We start from the raw sequence: 20,809 nt of genomic DNA, 5'->3' as shown, positions 1-20,809 counted from the left end.
CTTATTTTTCTGCAAAGAAGTTATTAGAGTCCAAGGTACAATGGTAATACACATGGGCTTTGGCTCCGCTGTTCGATTGTTTGTTCCGCATGGCAGGTCAGGTAGAAATGGAGCAGAGGGAAACAGAAGAGAATGAGCATGCAAAAAAGTAAAAAGGAAGGGCATCTTCAACAACCTGAGGCTTCTGGGGAGACAGGGTAAGTGCATGTGAATCTACAGCACTACATTCCACAAACAGATGCCTACAGAGTCAGTAACATTTTCAGTTTGTGGCATGTGTAGCTGTAGATGCACATGCTGTGCATAGCCTGTAAAGCAGTTCTTCCGCAGGCAGTGGCTAGCCGAAGGAATTTGCAGCGGACTGGAAAAGTGTATATAGAACAGCCCTGGCCAACATTAGCTTGCTGGCGAGCTAACACTTCTACACAATAATGCTTGGTGCAAGTGTGTGGGGTGAACCAGGTAGCTGCCTTACAAACGTCAGGTGTAAGGATGCTACCTAGCAATCTCATGGTTGCCCCATTTTTTGTGTGTAGAGTGGGATCTAGGTGGGGCACGCAATTGCCTTCTGGCTTTAGATTAACACGTTTGAATGCATTTCACTAACCACTGGGCTATGCCTGTTTTGGATAGACCATGTCCTTTCAATGGTTTTTGCGGAAGGGTCTTGTTCTGTCAACCTAATATGTGAGGGCCCTTTAACGTTTTCCGTGTAAAGCTTAACAGAATCCGGGTGAGGAAAAAACACTGCAAGGTCCATGGATTAAGGCGGAAGGGGGATACTACCTTAGGGAGGATTATTGGATTTGTCCTAAGGACTATCATTGTGTACTTGATAAAAGGGTTCCTCTACGGTGACAGTTTAAGTTCGTTGACATATCTGAGAGAGGTTATGGCCACTAAGGAGGCCACCTTGCAAGCTAGAAACTGCAATTAGTACGAATGAAAGGGTTCAAAAGGTAGGCCTTTTAGTGGGAGAACAATGTTAAAGTTCAACAAAGAGGAAGGGGGGCACCTGGGAAAGGCCTTAATGACAGGGACTCTAAATAGTGAGGTGTGTTCCTTATTCTGAAGGCAGGCAGCAACTGCAGCTAAGTGCAGTTGGATAGACATGTAGGCGAGACCTGATGTTTTTAAATACAGCAGGTAGCAGACTGTGTCATGGGCAGTTGACTTAAGAGGGTCGATGTGTCTGGGAGATAGTAAATGGACACATTTCCATTTAGCTGCATAGCAGGCCTGCAATGTGGGTCTGCGGGCCTCCTTGAGGATGGTCATACACTCAGGAAGCAGAGAGAGGTAGCCGAATTCTAGGACTTCAGGAACCAAATTGCGAGACTGAGCTGCCTGGGGTGTGGATGCCGGACTTCCCTGGTTCTAGGTAAGAAGAGGTGTGGCCAGTTGGGCAGCTTCCCGTGGAGCAGTAAGGGTGAGTCGAGCAGGGTGATGAACCAGGGTTGTCGGGCGCACATGGGAGCCACCGGGATGAGAGTGGTGTTTGCCCAAGCCTCCAAACCACAGATGAAAGGAGTGGAAGATACAGGAAAATGTAGGCAAATATCCCTGATCAGTTAATCTGTAGTGCATTGCCCGCGGACTGTGAGAACGCATGCATGTGTAATCTAACATAGGGAACAACGACATTACAGGTGGCCAGCAAGCAGAGGAGTAAAACAACTGTCCAGACCGTTGTTTGGTGATCTGGTTCAAAAAGGGGCAATAACTACTGGAAAGCTTGGATTTGTGCTTGGTTAGCCGAATTGAGGACTGCCCTTAGAAGGGCCAAACCTTAAGGGGCTGAAGCTGGGACTTTGATGGTGAATACTAGGTTATGCAAGAGGTCTATGGTGGTCTGGATAGGAGCCAAGCACTGATGGGCATTTGCCCTCTTGATCAGCCAATCATCCAAGTAAGGGGACAGGCGGATGCCAGTCTTCGGGAGATGAGTGGAGACTACAGCAAGACACTTTGTAGACATCCTGGAGGCTGCATTGAACCTCAAGGTGAGTACTCTGAACTGAAAATGTTGGTCACCTACCAAAAAAAAACAGATGTAATGGCTATGTGCAGGGTGGATCAGGATGTGAAAGTAGGGGTCCTTCAGGTCAAGTGTGGCCATGAAGTCACCTTGCTGTAGTAGAGGTGTGACATCCTGGAGGGTGACCATATCGAAGGGCTCTGAGAGTATGTATGGATTGAGAAGCCTGAGGTCGCGTATAGGCCGTAGTGACCTTTCCTCCTTCGTGACAAGGAAGTACATTTCTTTGCTGTGTAGGTGCGGTAGCTCAGCCCCCTTGCAAATGAGTGCTTCTACTTCCTCATGAAGGAGGCGCAGATGTTATAGGAAGAGGGTGTGTGAGTGGAGGGATGTTTGCTGGGGCTGCAGCGAGTCCTACGCAGTAACCCTGATCTATGATGGAGGACCCACTGATCTGAGGTGATCTCTTGCCACTGTGCCAGAGACCCCTTAATGTTTTCCCCAACAGCTGTAGTGCGATCAGAGGGAAGGGAAAGTGAGTCACTGTTTGGCAGAGACGGCTGCTTTAGCCTCACCATCTTTTCCTCTGCCTCGGGAGTTGCCATCCCTGTCGTCTCCCTTTAAATAGCCCCATAAAAGGGTATACTGTTGCTGTGGCCTCTGACAGGAGGCAGTGGATTCAGGGGAGGTAGTCTTGACACCTCCTCTGTACTAGTATCTCCTAAAGGAACCCCGGAGAGCCCCATAGCCTTCTCTGTATTAGTATCCTCATTTACCGTCTCAAACATCTGGTCAACCTGCAGTCTGAAAAGATGCGCCCCATCAAAGGGAATGTTGAGCAGATGCTACTGTATCTCTGGCTTCAAGCCAGAGACATAGCCAGGCACAGTGGCGAATAAGGACGCTCTAGAATGGAGAATCCGAAAATCCTCAAAGATGAGCACAGCAAGGCATCAACCTGAAGCTTGTTGTATACACGGCTGAACCTGACGGAGGAGACAAAGCAATCTATAGGGGAGTCGATCCCCATGTGCATTTCCAGTAGCAGAAGGAGTCACTAATCCTCATGGCGAAAGACTTCTTTGAAGAGAAACAAGCTGCACACGTCAGAGCCCAACACTAGATGGCAAGAGTATGCACAGAGTATGTATTTCTACAACTACATGTGTTTTGACTTCAAATCTGGGGGAACAGTGGTACCTCCAAAAAGGACAGGAAACAGTTACTGTTGTAACGAGCACTGCTGAGAAAAAGAAAAATGTTCTCAAAGCAGCTATTATTAGGAGGAACATTTAATACAGAATCAGCTAGATAAACTCAGGCGTTAGCTGGGAGACTCAACCCAAATGGTCTAACTTACAAAACTTGTGGAAGGAATTAGTGAGATTAGTCTGGATTCTGAAATATGATATTCTACAAAGCTTAAAATTATTTATGAGCAGACAGTATCTTCACACAGTTTGCAGCTGCTCAGACATTCCTGAAGAAAATTAAGCAGATGGTCCCATAGTTGAATCGGAGTTGAGGGTTCAAGAGGAATTCTTGGATTGCCAAATCTGGAAAACCACGCAGGTGGGTCAGAGGCTTATGTTTATGTTCTTTCAACCTTGAGGTGTCTTACGTTTCTCCCAACTCCACTTTCCTCCATATTGGCTCCCCTGCTGGTGCACATCCGTTCAAAGAATAGCAGTTTCTACATGTGGGCATTTTCTTACAAAATGAGTATAGTTAGTTGTCCATGGTCCCTTTCAGGGTTTCAGCTGTTGATTTTATTCTCTTCTTTTGTGTTCTTGGCATGTTATTGAGTGTCCTTCATTTAATAAAATGTTTTAATTTAAAAAAAAAAGCACTATTATGCATTAGGTACTTCGCCTGCATTACTCAGTATGATTTTCAAAGTAAACAGCTATGTGCAGTTCAAAAACTGGTTACGAGTTTTCCTCTTTACAAGAGGAGGCACTGGTTCCAAGTGTACAGTAATGGCAATTATATGTACAATTTAACATTGGGCACAAAACAAGCTCTTAAATAAAAGCGACCCTTTTGTCATCCAATCAACATGGTAGACTATTGTATATTCCCTGGAAACAGTGGTTTCTTTCTTTAGAGGAAGAAATACTCCTACCTTTCCAATGGTGAGCCCCTCATAGTTCAGTCTGCCTTCTTTTATAAAGCTATGCAGAGGAGAGCCGGGCACAGAGTTGAAGTCACCACAAAGGACGATCGGACAGAATTCACCGTCTGCTTGGAGGGCGACACCTGCTATCTCTGCCAGCAGGATTGCAAGCTGAGTCAGTTTAATGTCCCCTCTCCGTGGATTATATAAAAGATGTGTGTTGGCAACGCAAATCACAGGAGTGTTAGGCTCCAAATTTGGTTGCAGAAGCAGTACAAGTCCGACATTGTCTCTGTCCAGCAGGGGAATATCAGAACGGAAAAACTCCACAGGGTTTGATGAGACCAGGGCAAATTTGGATGTTTTAAAGCAGATGGCACAGCCGTCCGGTTTGCTTCCAGTTCGCATCTTGTACTCGCAGTGATAGCCTGCAAAACATATTCAGCTAAATAATGTGACAGAGAGGCATCATATTTACAGTAGCTATGAAAAATAAGTTATGAGAAACAAGTAGTACATACAATTTAAGAGAAGACTATTTCATTTTAGTGCTGAGTAATCCAAACGATGTTAACAGGCAGGACAATATACAGTTTCCAATTTCTTTCACCAAAACCAAGGTTCTTCGTTCCAAGGCTGTACTCTTTTCAAGGCCTCAGCATAGTCCACTCTCCTAATTAGCATATAAAGGAGACACCTCTATACACACGGGAAGGCAGGTTTCCAACAACAGACAGGCAGGGTAAAATGCGTTGATAGGCTAACCGGGGGGGCTCCACAGAGTGCCTCACATAGTGTTTATCTAGTGGCACAAGCATTACCCAGGAGAAAGAAATCTGTGTGTATAGTACAGAGAACGTAATTCATTGATTAGTTAATAGGAAAAAGAACATTTCCCTAACTAATAATGACAGCACCATTTGGCAAATATACATTACAGTGCCCCCTCCCCCCAAAATATGCAACTCACTCTTGTTCAGTCCTTAAACGTTTCACATAACTTATCTAACAAGGATTTTTTTCATGTTAAGTCCCAAAGAACGCTTTGGGATGAGCTATAAAAAAAACAAGGCTAACACACAAGACATACATGCACTACGATTTCAGTTTCTTTTGTGCGAGAAAGCAGTTCAGTAGATTTTTTCTAGAAAGTTCAGCAGGTCCACCTGCTGCTGTTTGACGCTTATTGGTTTTCAAAGCTTGGAGGTCGCCAAAAGAGGACGAAACTGCCCTAGGGAACCAACGGTAGTTACTCTCTGTTTTTTTTCCCATGCCTTCAAGGTTAAGGAGCAGAATGACAACAGGAAAGTGTTCGCAGTAGCAAAAGAACGCGTATGGGGATCTGAATAATCGGTGAGGAATCTGCTAAATAGACACAGTATCCGCCAGAATGATCATCACCGCAGGTAAGTAACTTTTTCCTTCTGATGGACACATCTACCCACAGATTCCTCACCTGTAGAGCATATTCCACAGCAATACCCCGTGTAAGAGGAGGGCTGATGGATGATTACACCATGAGATCCTGTAGGATCGACCTAGTGAAGTATCATCCCTTTTCACTTTGGAGTCGTGACAACAGTGTTTAGCAAATGTGTGCAGGGAGGCCCAGCTTGCCACTTTTCAAATATCCACAATCAGAAGTGGTAGATCTGGCTCTGGTATAATCAGCACGGATCCTTTTAGGCGATTCCTTCTCTGCCAAGGCGTTGCACATCTTAATGCGTAGAATCATCCATTGGGATACCGTTATCTTCTGGACCAACTTCCCTTTTTTGGCACCACAGTAGCCAATGAAAAGCTGATTGTCCAATCTATGTCCCTTGGTGCAATCAAGGTAGTAATTGATTGCTCTTCTGGGATCTGGCCAATGCAATCACTCCTCCTCCTTTATGTGATGATGGGGAGGATAAAAAGTGGGAAGAGTGATGATCTGAGCAAAAGGGAAGGAAAGCATCCCTGGTTCCAACACCAACGAGTCTGGAAAAATGCTGTGAAAGGAAGGCGACAGCTAAGGGCTTGTAACTCACTGACTCTCCTAGCAGAAGTTGTTGCAACAAAAAAACAGTTTTGATAGTTAACAACCAAACAGTACAACTGTGCAGGGGCTCACAAGTAGGCCCCATCAAAAATGTAAGAACCGGGTTCAAGCCCCAATGAGGAACTAGAAAAGGAGAGGGAAGAAAAAAGTAAGCCGGACCCTTGAGAAAATGCATGACCACTGGGAACTTAAACAGCAAAGGCTGCTCCAGCAGACAGAGGAAGGCAGACAACGTAGCTAAATAATCATACACAGTGCCAATGGTGCATCCCCTCTGAGATAAAGAAGGCACAAACTGCAACACATGGGATAACTTGGCCTGCAAGGGATCCACGCCGGTGTTTCTATACCATGCAGCAAAGTTGCCCCATCTGCAGGAATAGACCGTCTTCGTGGAGGGGCGAAGCCCAGATAAGATGACGTCTACCACCTCTTTTGACAGCTGAAAGCAGCTCAGTTGTCCCTGCTCAATCTCCAAGCATGTAGGTAGAGGTCTCAGAGAGGAGTGCAGAACCATTCACCGGGCACGGAGAGAAGGTCCGGCCTGATTGGCAGAGGACACGTGGTGAAGTGCTGAAGGTCTAGGTATCACACCCTTCTCGGTCAATCGGTGATAAGAATGACTTTGACCTGGTCCTGGCGAATCTTCCTCAGAACCCAAGGAATCAAGGATATAACGTGGGAAACGCACAGAGTAGATGAACGTTCAACTGCAATCTGTCCATTAGTGCTCCACTCAAAGGATACTGAAGGGTGCAGAAATGCTTGCACTGAGCATTATTTGTTTGAGTAAGCGAATAGGTTCACCTGAAAAGTACCCCACTGGGAAAAGATGTCCAAGACTATCTCTGGCAGAGATGCTACTTGTAATTGGCAAGAGGACACCATTTCACAATGTCAACTCTGACATTCAGAGACCCCGCTAGGTGGTTGGTAGAGAGCCCCATCCTTTGACACTACACCCAACTCCAGAGTCTCAACGCTTTCAGACAACGGGAGGTGGGAACCTACTCCCCCTGATATACCACATTGTTGATGTTTTGTCAATCAAGATCTAAATGGACCGACCAACAATGGACAGGAGAAAGGCCTTGAGCGCCAGCCGAACTGCCCACAATTCCAGGAGATTGATGTGAAGCATCTGCTCCAGATCCTCCAGAGGAGCACTCCACCTAAGGGTGGAGGCATCTGACAACTACCATGGCCACAGCCAGCTGGTGGAGGAGTGAAGGCCATCCCGAATGTCAGGTTAGCCTTGCTTTCCCCACCAAGCCACTTCTGGGCAACGAGTTTTCATGTTTATTTTGTCCTTGAGACAAATAGGCCCGAACCTCTGCAGCACACACCCTTTGGCTGCCAGTTTACAGAGAAGGGAACTGTCTGCAGTTGCGGTAATTTGTGTGTCCATATGTTAATGCTGTTCGAACTTGTATTTATGGTTCTTATTGAAAAGCCTTCATTATTAAGGTGAACGGTATAAAAGTAAAAAAAAAAAGTGCACATTTGCAAAGTTTAACAATATGAGGCTATGCATAAAGCTCCCAGAATGCTCTTTGATTAGATGCAAATGTTTGCAGAAGCTTGTAAGCAAGAGTGGTGATTTTCTTGCGTTCAGAATAAAACGTTCAGGAAAAAAAAAAGGCATGAAGGAAAAAAATGTTTCGCTACTATGAAACTCTAGGTGCTATTTCTTCAAAGAGTCATTTAGTAAAACGTGTTGATGCATGCTAGTATTTCCCAAAAATATTCCTAATGAAAAAATCAGTGTAACCATGTTCAACAAGATTATGGGAAGCATAAAAATAAACAAGCACTGGCAAAGCCAACGGATCCGACAGTTTTGTAAAAATTTTTTTAAAAGAGTCTTTTGGTTTCGCCAATGCGTGTCTTGTTTTGACATGACTTTTCTAACACTTTATTGTTGTGGGAGCTGCCAGGCCCTCACTGTTGTAACGAACACTGGCAAAAAGAAAAAAAAAATTGTCTAAAAAAGTACATATTGCCACTAGTGGCATAACAAAGGCCCTGCAGCCCCTCTCCAGGGGGTGCCCTGAGCGCAGCACCTGCCCTGAGAGTTATGAGGGGGAACCCCTCCATGTTCTTTGCAGGGGTCCCCTCCAGTTTAGTTACGCCACTCATTGCCACAGTAGTTCCTGGCACTGAACAAAACTACTTTGTGTGCCAATATGCTCCTAGTGGAAGAGCAGAATGCGATCACGCACAGTAAAGCCAGCTGGCAGATAGAGAGAGAAATACAAGTTTAATAAAAACAAAATGTCTTTATTAATACCAGACCTAATTAGGGACCCAATTCTTAAAGAAAGTCACAAAAGTGCACACATGGTATGTGTCTCTGAATTAGTGGCTTTCATTATTTCACAAGAACTTACAGAAGTAGACTAGGAAATCGAACTCCTGGAAAATATTTGGGTATTTTATTTTAGAATGAGCAAATATGCATGTGTAGTGATTGCTCATGTGAAAATCTGTTGAGCGTTTACAAGTTCACTTTCCCTCCAACCACTTTTTTCCCAGCCCTGGAAGCACTTCCAATTCTGCCCTTGTCAGGAGTAAATTTCCAAGCTTTCTCATTATGGGAACAGGTAAGCAGAGCTAGTGAAAATCCTTAAAACATGCAAGTTAGTAGGCTTGCAGACTCAAAGACATTCCAGCCTTGGAACTATTGGTTACTGTTTCCTCCAGCCCCAGTATGTAGATCTGCGCAAAGGTGGCAAACTAAGGAAATTGCTATAGTAGGGACTGAAATTGCAAGTATTCAAGCCATACTCTAGTAGTAGCCCTGGCATAATCAGAGCGTTATCAGAGCTCTTGCATAATGAGATTGCTGCCATAATTTGTCGCCGCACTACATGGCACCAAAGGGGCAACTAGATTTTTTTTACAGGACAAGTAGATTTAAGACGCAACCTGTCCCATGGACAAGCAGATATTTTATTAAATTCAACACCCCTGATGATGGAGTCCACCAAATCTCCCCGATACTGTAGCCACTGCCTACGAAGGCACTACTTCAGGGCCCTCGTGTGTGTACGTGACTAGGAGAATGCAGGAAGCCAGTAGACCTAGGAACCGCAGGACTCTTGAGGAGTGGAATTCTCACGACTGGTAGGAAGAGAGAAGTTTTTCCAGGATGTTTTGGGCTTGGTGAAGATGGGAAGGAGTGCAGAAGACTGGTGTTCAGTATCAATCTTATGAACTGGATACATTGGGAGGGACACAGATGAGATTTGGGCTTGTTAACTGAAAACTACTGGTGGAACTGCACAGCTGTCAAGACAGCATGACACCAACTCTGGTGAACTGCTTTTGAAGAGCCAGTTGTCCAGGTACAGAAAGATGTGAATTTCAGACCATATGAGATCATCATGAAGACTCGAGGTGGTGAAGTCAACCCAAAGAGAAGCACCGCAAATTGGTAATGTACAAAGCCCACCACAAATTGCAAGTACATCCGATGAGACTGAAAGACAAGAATGTGGAAGTACGCATCCTACTAATCCAGGGACACCAACTTTTTTCCAAGATCCAATGCCAATATAACTCCAGTAAGGTCACCTTTCTTTTCTTTTTTGAGGAAGCTCCGGCCCCTAAGAACCAGGGCAGGATGGAGACCACCATCCTTCTTGGGAACCAGGATTTAACTTGCTTAACAACCTTGGCCCCTTTCTTTCTCAGGCACTAACTTCACTGCCCCTTCGTAGAAGACAGCTGTCACATCCTCCTGCCAAACGTCCACATGGTCGGGAGGGGGGGCAAGGCAGGGGAGATGAAACCCGTAGGAAGGGGAGGGAGTAACGCGTTTCTACAATTTGGAGGACCCATTGATTTGAAGTGATGGCCTTCCAGGCCTATAGAAAATGGGACACCTTTCAACCAACAGGCTTCACGTTTGGTTGAGTAACAGAACTAGCCCTGCTTTCCTGGATGGTTGCAGAGTAGATCCGCAATCCCTTGGCCCTGCCTCATCCTCTGTATAGCTAAACAAGCAGGTTTTGCTGCTGTTTTTGCTGCAGGAGTGACTGGGATTGGCGGATGGAGAATCCTCAACCGAAGCCCTAAAAACGATGAAAACTCTTATCCTATAGACCTAGATGGTGCAAGTTATAAGCCTAAGGAACATCGAGTGGCTTTACATGTTCTAAACCTTTCCAACACAGACTAGGTTATCGCCAAAATGGCAAACGCTGTCAAAAGGGAGGTCCGCGAGACTGGCTTGGACATCAGATAAAAAATTGGAAGTACAAAGTCAATCATGCTGTCTGACTTAGATGTATGTGCGCATCACCCTAGTGACTGAATCCGTGGTGTCCAAGCAGGATTTGATGATGTGCCGTGAAGCATTCTGTCCATCTTCTATGACCTCCTGAAAGTCGGACGAAACCTAAGGTAAGAGCTTTTGGACTTCAGTGCCATGCTTCCTGCAGAGAAGATTTTCTTCCCCCAAGCCTCCATTCTTTTTGATTCCCTCTCAGAGGGGACCGCCTGGAAAGTGTCTCCAGACTGTGTCCCTGAACAAGATGCCTGAATAACTAGACTTTCTGGGGAAGGGTGAGACCCCAAAAAGGGTGGGTCACCAGGAGCGTAACAATATCTGCGGGTCACCAGATGATTCACTGCTGGAGAAGAGAACGGTTTCTCCCAGACAGCACAGGGTCTAGCAGAGCCTCGTTGAATGGGAGAAGTGGTTCAGCTGGAGCCACTGAAGGGTGTAGAACTTCGGTGAGGACATTACATTTCACCTGCGTGGTAGGCACTTTCAGGTCCAGCACCTCAGCAGCCTTCAACATTACTCTGAAGGAGTGAGAGAACTTCTGGCATAGGAGGTCCTAATGGGTACTCCAAAGAAAGTTCTGGGGAAGATGTCCAGCCCACTGGCAGAGGACAGTCCTTGGAATTCCAGGGGTTCTTGAAAAGTAGGATCCTCAGGATACTGCTTCAATGAGTCCGAGCCAAACATTTCAGGGAGACGGGCCCTATATGCCTCTTCTTCCAGAACCATCTGGGCCTCCTGACATGAGCAGAGTTGTGGAGGAGGAAGATTATGAGGCAGCGGTGGAATCTGTGCTGTCCATGAGACCGGTTGCGTGTCATGAAAAAGTGTCAGGTCGAAACAGTATGGAGCCAATGCTGGCTAAAGTGGCGCCGGATGACACCAATGTCTTTGTGAAGATACAGCATATTTAGGAAACCTGCGGGATCCACACCTGGTGCTGGGAAGTCAGGAAGTGCTGGGGTCAATGCAGGCATCGAATGAGTTGCTGGCGTCAGTCTGATGCCTGGGGTTGTTCTACAGGTGAGGAATCTGCAGGTAGAAGTATCCATCAGAATATGTGGTTTTGTTTCTGGAGATAAATAGTAATCCATACAAGAAATTTTTGAACCATACTTACAACACAAATCTTTCATACATCATTTGTTTAAACCCAGGCACACACTATGAAAGAGAGTGACTGCTGAAAAACCTCAATGTCACGCTTAATGTTTGCATGGTAGTAACGGCTTGTTTTTATACTGCACTTGTCTGCCAAATTTAAGACTGTCGAAAGGTAGGTGAAGTAAGCAGTGATCTTCTGCAGTTCTCTCGGAGGTCTGGACCATGTCTGAGAGATCCCCCCTGATGCTGCTCCCACTGGAACTTCAAGTGCCACTGCACTGTAAACAAATGCCAGTGGCCTTTTGTCACAGGAAAGATGCAGAAGGCCACGAGGCCCAGCAGCCTGGGAGTAGGTATCACCGACATTCAGGATAGAGGCTGAAGCATCAATATCACAGCCTGGATATCCTGGACTTGCAGTTCAGGAGGATAAATGCAAGAAGACATGATGGACGGAATGCTGAACAATGTCAAACATTCACCCCCAGATAGGCCCGAAACTGCACTGTGTCCACAACAGCTCAGATTATAGGAGCATCTCAGAAGGAGTTGGGTGTGACTCTGTCCCACCTTCAACAGCCAGGTGTCAAGATAGAGGAAGATAGGGAAAGACTGACACCCCTGATCTTTGCAGATGAGTTTCAACCACCATCATCACCTTGGTGAACACAAGAGGAGTGCTGGTAAGGTAAAAAAGGAGCATGTGAACTAAAAGTGCACATGACCTACCATGAACCGCAGGTAATGCCTATGGGCAGACAGGATGGGAATGTGTAAGTATTGGTCCTGCAAGTCCATCGCTACCATCCAGTTTACCGGGGCAGACAGGACTTGAGCAATCAATCATAATTTGAACTTCTCCTTTTGGAGGAAGAAATTGAGCAGGTGCAGGTCTAGGATATGACAAATGCCTTCTTGGGCACCATAAAGTAGAGGGAATAGCAACCATGACCTACTTTTGGCATCAGCACCCTCTCTATGGCTCCCTTGGCCAAGAGAACAGTCACTTCCTGTTGGTGTAAAGAAAGATGGTCCTCCATCAGCCTATTGGAAATGGGCAGTGTAGGTGGAGGAATAGCCATGAAGGGGAGGCAGTAGCTCCTTCAGACAATCTGAAGAACACATCGGTCTGATGTAATAGACCTTCAGTACGACAGTTGACCGTGTATCTTGCTTCCTACTTGGTGCCCATGATGTTAAGAGGGCCAACTAAAGGGGTTTGGAGGCAGTGGCTGCTATTGGCAGCGGAGGTGAGCTGCCCAGACCTCTGGAAGCCCTTCCCACGGGGTGTGTGGGTACCACATCCTCAGCCACGCAGAGTCTAGTAGGCGTGTGTGCCGTGGTAGCAGGGTGGGTAAAGACATGGCTGGAAGCCCCTTCCATGGCCACAAAAAAAGCGAAAGGGTTACTGGAGTTGATGAGGGACCATAGAATGTCTAAGAACCTGATCATAGCTCTGCTCTCCTTGAAGTGCTTCAGAGCTGAGTCCACCTTGTCTCTGAAGAAATGGAAGCCATCAAAGAAAGACTTGGAAATCTGCTGAAAAGCCAGTTGTTCTCAGCCAGGTGTGGTGCTGTAATGCCACTGTAAAAAAAAAAAAAAAAAAAACTGCCTAGCGAGTCAGTTGTATCCAGTCCACATCTGAACATAAACTTGGCTGAATCTCTCCAGTCAGGAATAGCTTGGGAAAATGTGGCCATGAGCAGCACCTGCGCAACCGAATCACAAAGCACGAGAGTAATGGCCTAAAAGGCATGCAGTGTTCACAGACCACAGTGGCAGGTTGGTGGAAAAATTCATTTTGAAACCCTTAGTAGGCGAATTCAAAGCACAGTTACCGAGTTTTGCTGAAATTGTTCCATCCTGCTGTTGCAGTGTATGACAATATAGTAAAGTCACACAGACCTTGAATTCGCCTTCTAAGGTTTTCAAAATGTATTTTAATGTGCGTTTGTCAAGAGCAACCTACCAAGGCAAAGATGTATATCTACTAAAGATACAATATAAACATGCAGGACTACCTTCACCAAAATGCAATGTGCAACTCACCAGAGTATTTAATTAAGGAGTGCACTTTTAGTTAAGGGGGGGGGGGGGAAGAGGGGGTGTGTGGTTGTGTGTGTGGAGGGGTGGGGGGAGGGGGGGGGGGTGTATATATGGAAAATGTCACTTACCCAGTGTACATCTGATCGTGGCATGTTCCGCTGCAGATTAACATGCTGTGCACTGTTCCTGCCATCTAGTGTTGGGCTCGGAGTGTTACAGGTTGTTTCTCTTCGAAGAAGTCTTTTGGAGTCACGGGACCGAGTGACTCCTCCCTTTTGGCTCCATTGCGCATGGGCATCGACTCCATCTTAGATTGTTTTCCCGCATAGGGTGAGGTAGAAGTGGTAGAATGAGAATAGTAAAGATGTTCATGCAATGGAATAGATATGTATGTACATAGTTTGAGCTGAAGGAATGTTTATTTACATATATACAATTTCAAATTGCAACTTAAATGGCTACAGGCTCCCAGGGAGGTGGGAAGGAGCATGTGAATCCGCAGCGGAACATGCCACGAATAGATGTACACTGGGTAAGTGACATTTTCCGTTCGATGGCATGTGTAGCTGCAGATACACATGCTGTGCATAGACTACAAAGCAGTAATCCTCCCAAAAGCGGTGGTCAGCCTGTAGGAGTTGAAGTTGTTTGAAATAATGTTCTTAGAACAGCCTGTCCTACTGTGGCTTGTTGTGTTGCTAACACATCTACACAGTAGTGTTTGGTAAACGTATGAGGTGTAGACCAAGTGGCTGCCTTACAAATCTCTGTCATTGGTATGTTACCTAGAAAGGCCATTGTTGCCCCTTTCTTCCTAGTGGAGTGTGCCTTTGGTGTAATGAGTAGCTCTCTTTTAGCTTTTAGGTAACAAGTTTGTATGCATTTAACTATCCATCTGGCTATACCCTGTTTGGATATAGGGTTACCAGCATGGGGTTTTTGGAAAGCGACGAACAATTGCTTAGTTTTACGAAATGGTTTTGTTCTGTCTATATAGTACATTAGTGCTCTTTTTATGTCTAATGTATGCAGTGCTCTTTCTGCTACTGAGTCTGGCTGTGGGAAGAAGACTGGTGTAAAGAAATGGCTCCCTGTTGCAGTTACCCCCCCACTTTTTGCCTGATACTGATGCTGACTTGACTGAGAAGTGTGCTGGGACCCTGCTAACCAGGCCCCAGCACCAGTGTTCTTTCACCTAAAATGTACCATTGTCTCCACAATTGGCACAACCCTGGCACCCAGGTAAGTCCCTTGTAACTGGTACCCCTGGTACCAAGGGCCCTGATGCCAGGGAAGGTCTCTAAGGGCTGCAGGATGTCTTATGCCACCCTAGGGACCCCTCACTCAGCACAGACACACTGCTTGCCAGTTTGTGTGTGCTGGTGGGGAGAAAATGACTAAGTCGACATGGCACTCCCCTCAGGGTGCCATGCCAACCTCACACTGCCTGTGGCATAGGTAAGTCACCCCTCTAGCAGGCCTTACAGCCATAAGGCAGGGTGCACTATACCACAGGTGAGGGCATAGGTGCATGAGCACTATGCCCCTACAGTGTCTAAGCAAAACCTTAGACATTGTAAGTGCAGGGTAGCCATAAGAGTATATGGTCTGGGAGTCTGTCAAAAACAAACTCCACAGCTCCATAATGGCTACACTGAATACTGGGAAGTTTGGTATCAAACTTCTCAGAATAATAAACCCACACTGATGCCAGTGTTGGATTTATTAAAAAATGCACACAGAGGGCATCTTAGAGATACCCCCTGTATTTTACCCAATTGTTCAGTGCAGGACTGACTGGTCTGTGCCAGCCTGCTGCTGAGAGACGAGTTTCTGACCCCATGTGGTGAGGGCCTTTGTGCGCTCTGAGGACAGAAACAAAAGCCTGCTCTGGGTGGAGGTGCTTAACACCTCCCCCCTGCAGGAACTGTAACACCTAGCAGTGAGCCTCAAAGGCTCAGGCTTCGTGTTACAATGCCCCAGGGCACTCCAGCTAGTGGAGATGCCCGCCCCCCTGGACACAGCCCCCACTTTTGGCGGCAAGTCCAGGAGAGATAATGAGAAAAACAAGGAGGAGTCACTGGCCAGTCAGGACAGCCCCTAAGGTGTCCTGAGCTGAGGTGACTGACTTTTAGAAATCCTCCATCTTGCAGATGGAGGATTCCCCCAATAGGATTAGGGATGTGCCCCCCCTCCCCTCAGGGAGGAGGCACAAAGAGGGTGTAGCCACCCTCAAGGACAGTAGCCATTGGCTACTAACCCCCCAGACCTAAACACACCCCTAAATCGAGTATTTAGGGGCTCCCAGAACCAAGCAAGATAGATTCCTGCAACCTAAGAAGAAGAGGACTGCTAAGCTGAAAAACCCTGCAGAGAAGACGGAGACACCAACTGCTTTGGCCCCAGCTCTACCGGTCTGTCTCCCCCCTTATAAAGACACTGCTCCAGCGACGCTTTCCCCAGAGACCAGCGTCCTCTGAATCCTCAGAGGACTGCCCTGCTCTAGAAGGACCAAGAACTCCCGAGGACAGCGGCCCTGTTCACCAAAGACTGCAACTTTGAAACACAGAGGCAACTTTAAAACAACTTGCGTTTCCCGCCGGAAGCGTGAGACTTGACACTCTGCACCCAACGCCCCCTCTCGACTTGTGGAGAACAAACTTCAGGGAGGACTCCCCGGCGACTGTGAGTAGCCAGAGTTGCCCCCCCCCTGAGTCCCCACAGCGACGCCTGCAGAGGGAATCCCGAGGCTCCCCCTGACCGCGACTGCCTGCTCCTCAGATCCCGACACCTGGTAAAGACTCTGCACCCGCAGCCCCCAGGACCTGAAGGATCCGAACTGCAGTGCAGGAGTGACCCCGAGGAGGCCCTCTCCCTTGCCCAGGTGGTGGCTACACCGAGGAGCCCCCCCCCCCCCCTTGCCTGCATCGCTGAAGAGACCCCCATTTGCACACTGCACCCGGCCGCCCCCGTGCTGCTGAGGGTGTACTTTCTGTGTGGTCTTGTGTCCCCCCCGGTGCATTACAACAAAAACCCCCTGGTCTGCCCTCCGAAGACGCGGGTACTTACCTGCTGGCAGACTGGAACCGGGGCACCCCCTTCTCCATTGAAGCCTATGCGTTTTGGGCACCACTTTGACCTCTGCACCTGACCGGCCCTGAGCTGCTGGTGTGGTAACTTTGGGGTTGCTCTGAACCCCCAACGGTGGGCTACCTTGGACCCAAACTTGAACCCCGTAGGTGGTTTACTTACCTGCAAAAACTAACAAACTCTTACTCCCCCCAGGAACTGTTGAAAATTGCACTGTCTAGTTTTAAAATAGCTATATGTGATTTATGTGAAAACTGTATATGCTATTTTGCTAATTCAAAGTTCCTAAAGTACCTACCGGCAATACCTTTCATTTGAAGTATTACATGTAAATCTTGAACCTGTGGTTCTTCAAATAAACTAAGAAAATATATTTTTCTATACAAAAACCTATTGGCCTGGAATTGTCTCCGAGTGTGTGTTCCTCATTTATTGCCTGTGTATGTACAACAAATGCTTAACACTACTCCTCCGATAAGCCTACTGCTCGACCACACTACCACAAAATAGAGCATTAGTATTATCTCTTTTTGCCACTATCTTACCTCTAAGGGGAACCCTTGGACTCTGTACATACTATTCCATACTTTGAAATAGAGCATACAGAGCCAACTTCCTACAACTGGGAACTCCACCATTTGGTTTAAATGAAACGGTGAGATGACTTTTGGCAGAAATTTTGGATTTGTGCAGAGAACCACTTTATGTTTGTGTACTTGTATAAAGGGTTCTTCGATAGTGAACGCCTGTATTTCGCTAACTCTTCGTAGCGAAGTGATGGCTACTAGAAATGCAACCTTCCAAGTTAAAAATTGGATTTGGCAAGAATGCATGGGTTCAAAAGGTGGGCCCAATGAGTCGTGTAAGTACAATATTAAGATTCCACGAGGGTACCGGTGGGGTTCTTGGAGTTATGATCCTTTTTAGTCCTTCCATAAAGGCTTCAATAACTGGTATTCTAAATAATGATTTTGTGTGTTTAATCTGCAAGTAAGCAGATTGCAGTGAGATGAATTCTGATGGAAGAAAAAGTGAGATTTGCTTTTTGTAGGTGTAGTAAATAACCCACAATGTCTTGTATGGAGCCATCTAATGGTGTGATTTGGTTTGCTTGGCAGTATAAAACAAACCTTTTCCATTTATTAGCGTAGCAATGCCTTGTGGTAGGTTTTCTTGCCTGTTTGATGACTTCCATACACTCATTTGGAAGATTTAGATAGCCAAACTCTAAGACTTCAGGAGCCAGATTGCTAGGTTGGGCGTTGCTGGATTGGGGTGTCTGATCTGTTGTTTGTGTTGTGTTAACAGATCTGGTCTGTTTGGGAGCTTGATGTGAGGTACTACTGAGAGGTCCAACAGTGTGGTGTACCACGGTTGGAGTGCCCACGTTGGTGCTATGAGTATTAGTTTGAGTTTGTTTTGACTCAGTTTGTTGACTAGGAAAGGAATGAGTGGGATAGGGGGAAAAGCGTAAGCAAATATCCCTGACCAATTGATCCATAGAGCATTGCCCTTGGACTGAGGGTGTGGGTACCTGGATGCGAAGTTTTGGCATTTTGCATTTTGTTGCGAACAGATCTATGTCTGGTGTCCCCAACTGGTGAAAGTATTCTTGTAGTATCTGGGGATGTATTTCCCACTCGTGAGTTTGCTGGTGATCTCGACTGAGATTGTCGGCTAATTGATTGTGAATGCCTGGAATATATTGCGTTATTAGGCGAATGTTGTTGTGAATTGCCCAATGCCAAATCTTTTGTGCTAGGAGGCATAGTTGTGATGAGTGTGTTCCCCCCTTGTTTGTTTAGGTAGTACATTGTTGTCATATTGTCTGTTTTGACAAGAATGTGTTTGTGAACTAGAAGAGGTTGAAATGCTTTTAGTGCTAGGAAGACCGCTAGCAGTTCTAAGTGATTTAAGTGAAGTTGTCTTTGTTGACTGTCCCATTGCCCTTGTATATTGTGATTGTTGAGGTGTGCTCCCCACCCAATCATTGACGCATCTGTTGTGAGAATGGCGTGAGGCACAGGGTCTTGAAAAGGCCGCCCTTTGTTTAAATTTACAGGGTTCCACCATTGAAGCGAACAGTGTGTTCAGCGGTCTATCAACACTAGATCTTGGAGTTGACCCTGTGCCTGCGTCCATTGTTTTGCAAGGCACTGCTGTAAGGGCCGCATGTGTAGCCACGCGTTTGGGACAATTGCGATGCATGATGCCATCGTGCCTAGGAGTTTCATGACAAATCTGACTGTGTAGTGCTGATTTGGTTGTATGTTTGATACCATGGTTTGGAATGATTGCACTCTCTGTGGGCTTGGAGTGGCAATCGCTCTTTGAGTGTTGAGTGTTGCTCCCAAGTATTGTTGTAGCTGGGATGGTTGTAAGTGAGATTTTTGGTAGTTTATAGAGAACCCTAGTCTGTGTAGGGTATCTATTACATACTGTGTGTGATTTTGACACCGTTGTTGAGTGTTGGCTTACATACTGTGTGTGATTTTGACACCGTTGTTGAGTGTTGGCTTTTATTAGCCAATCGTCAAGATATGGGAATACGTGCATGTGATGTCTCCTTATATGGGCGGCTGCTATTACAGCGAGGCATTTTTTAATGTAAGGGTGCTGTTGTTATCCCGAAGGGCAATACCTTGAATTGGTAATGTTTCCCCTGTATGACAAACCTGAGGTATTTTCTGTGAGATGGATGGATGGATGGGTATATGGAAATACGCATCTTTTAGATCCAGTGTTGACATGTATTCTCCGTGTTTCAGTAAGGGGACTACATCTTGTAGTGTGACCGTGTGGAAGTGTTCTGATTTGATGAATAGGTTTAGAGTCCTGAGATCTAAAATTGGTCTCAGTGTTTTGTCCTTTTTGGGAATAAGGAAATATAGGGAATAAACCCCTGTTCCTTTTTGTTGGTGAGGTACTAGTTCTATGTCTTGTTTTGTTAATAGTGCTTGCACCTCTATTTGTAACATGTCTAGGTGTTTCGCCGACAGTTTGTGCGCTCTTGGGGGAATATCTGGAGGGAAATGTGTGAATTCTATACAGTAATCATGTTGGATAATTGATAGGACCCATGTGTCCATGGTTCTATCTGACCAATGTTTGTGGTAAAATGTTAGTCTTCCCCCCACTGGTGATGTGTGTTGGGGAAGGGTGACAGGCAAGTCACTGTTTGTTATTAGTGGCCTTCGTAGTGGTCCGAAACCTTCCCCTTGATCTTGGGAATTGTCCCCTGAAGGAGCCGCAAAACCCCCCTCTCTGATATTGGGATTGGTAGGTGGGTTTTGCTTGAGAGGTGGATGCCTCTGAAGGCTGTTGTCTGAAACCTCCCCTATACTGCTGTTTCCTGAATGACCCTCTATATTGGGACGAGTAGAGCGCGCCCATGGCTTTGGCCGTGTCAGTGTCTTTCTTCATCTTTTTGATGGCTGTGTCCACTTGTGGCCCAAACAGTTGTTGCTGGTTAAATGGCATGTTCAGTACTGCCTGCTGTATCTCAGGTTTGAACCCTGAGGACCTTAGCCAAGCGTGCCGTCTAATTGTGACTGCCGTGTTCACTGTTCTTGCGGCAGTGTCAGCGGAATCCAATGCGGAACGAATTTGATTGTTTGATATTGCTTGCCCTTCCTCTACCACCTGTTGAGCCCGTTTTTTATATTCTTTGGGGAGATGCTGGATGATATCACTCATCTCGTCCCAGTGAGCTCGGTCATAACGTGCGAGGAGGGCTTGTGAATTTGCAATACGCCACTGGTTGGCAGCCTGTGACGCCACTCTCTTTCCCGCTGCGTCAAGTTTCCGACTCTCTTTATCTGGAGGTGGTGCATCTCCCGATGATTGCGAGTTGCCTCTTTTCCTTGCAGCACCAACCACTACAGAGTCCAGGGGCAGCTGTTGGGTAATGAACACTGGGTCCGACGGGGGTGGTTTGTACTTCTTCTCCACCCGCGGTGTGAAGCTCTCCCCTTCACCGGCTTTTGAAAAACTTGCTGAGCATATTTAAGCATGCCTGGTGGGAGCATAGGCAGGCTCCGGTAGGAGGCATGCGTGGAGGCCAGGGTATTAAAGAGGAAGTCGTCCTCCAATGGCTCTGAATGCATGCTAACATTATGGAATGCAGCAGCCCTGGCCTTGACT

General features: G+C 46.4%; 1 protein-coding gene across 3 annotated transcripts in view; it reads right to left on the bottom strand.

Annotated features, from left to right (window-relative positions):
- Window positions 1-20,809, bottom strand: part of ANGEL2 (angel homolog 2) — a 288,166-nt gene that overhangs the window by 126,915 nt on the left and 140,442 nt on the right. For all 3 annotated transcript variants that reach the window (XM_069233907.1, XM_069233909.1, XM_069233908.1), the window contains exon 5: window positions 4,104-4,522. In XM_069233907.1, coding sequence (XP_069090008.1) covers window positions 4,104-4,522 — 419 coding nt within the window. The remainder of the gene's footprint in view (window positions 1-4,103; window positions 4,523-20,809) is intronic.

The sequence above is a fragment of the Pleurodeles waltl genome, chromosome 5, assembly GCF_031143425.1.
Source record: "Pleurodeles waltl isolate 20211129_DDA chromosome 5, aPleWal1.hap1.20221129, whole genome shotgun sequence".
NCBI classification, from domain to species: domain Eukaryota; kingdom Metazoa; phylum Chordata; class Amphibia; order Caudata; family Salamandridae; genus Pleurodeles; species Pleurodeles waltl.
The sequence above is the reverse complement of the archived record's forward strand: the minus strand, read 5'-3'. Positions and strand labels throughout refer to the sequence as shown.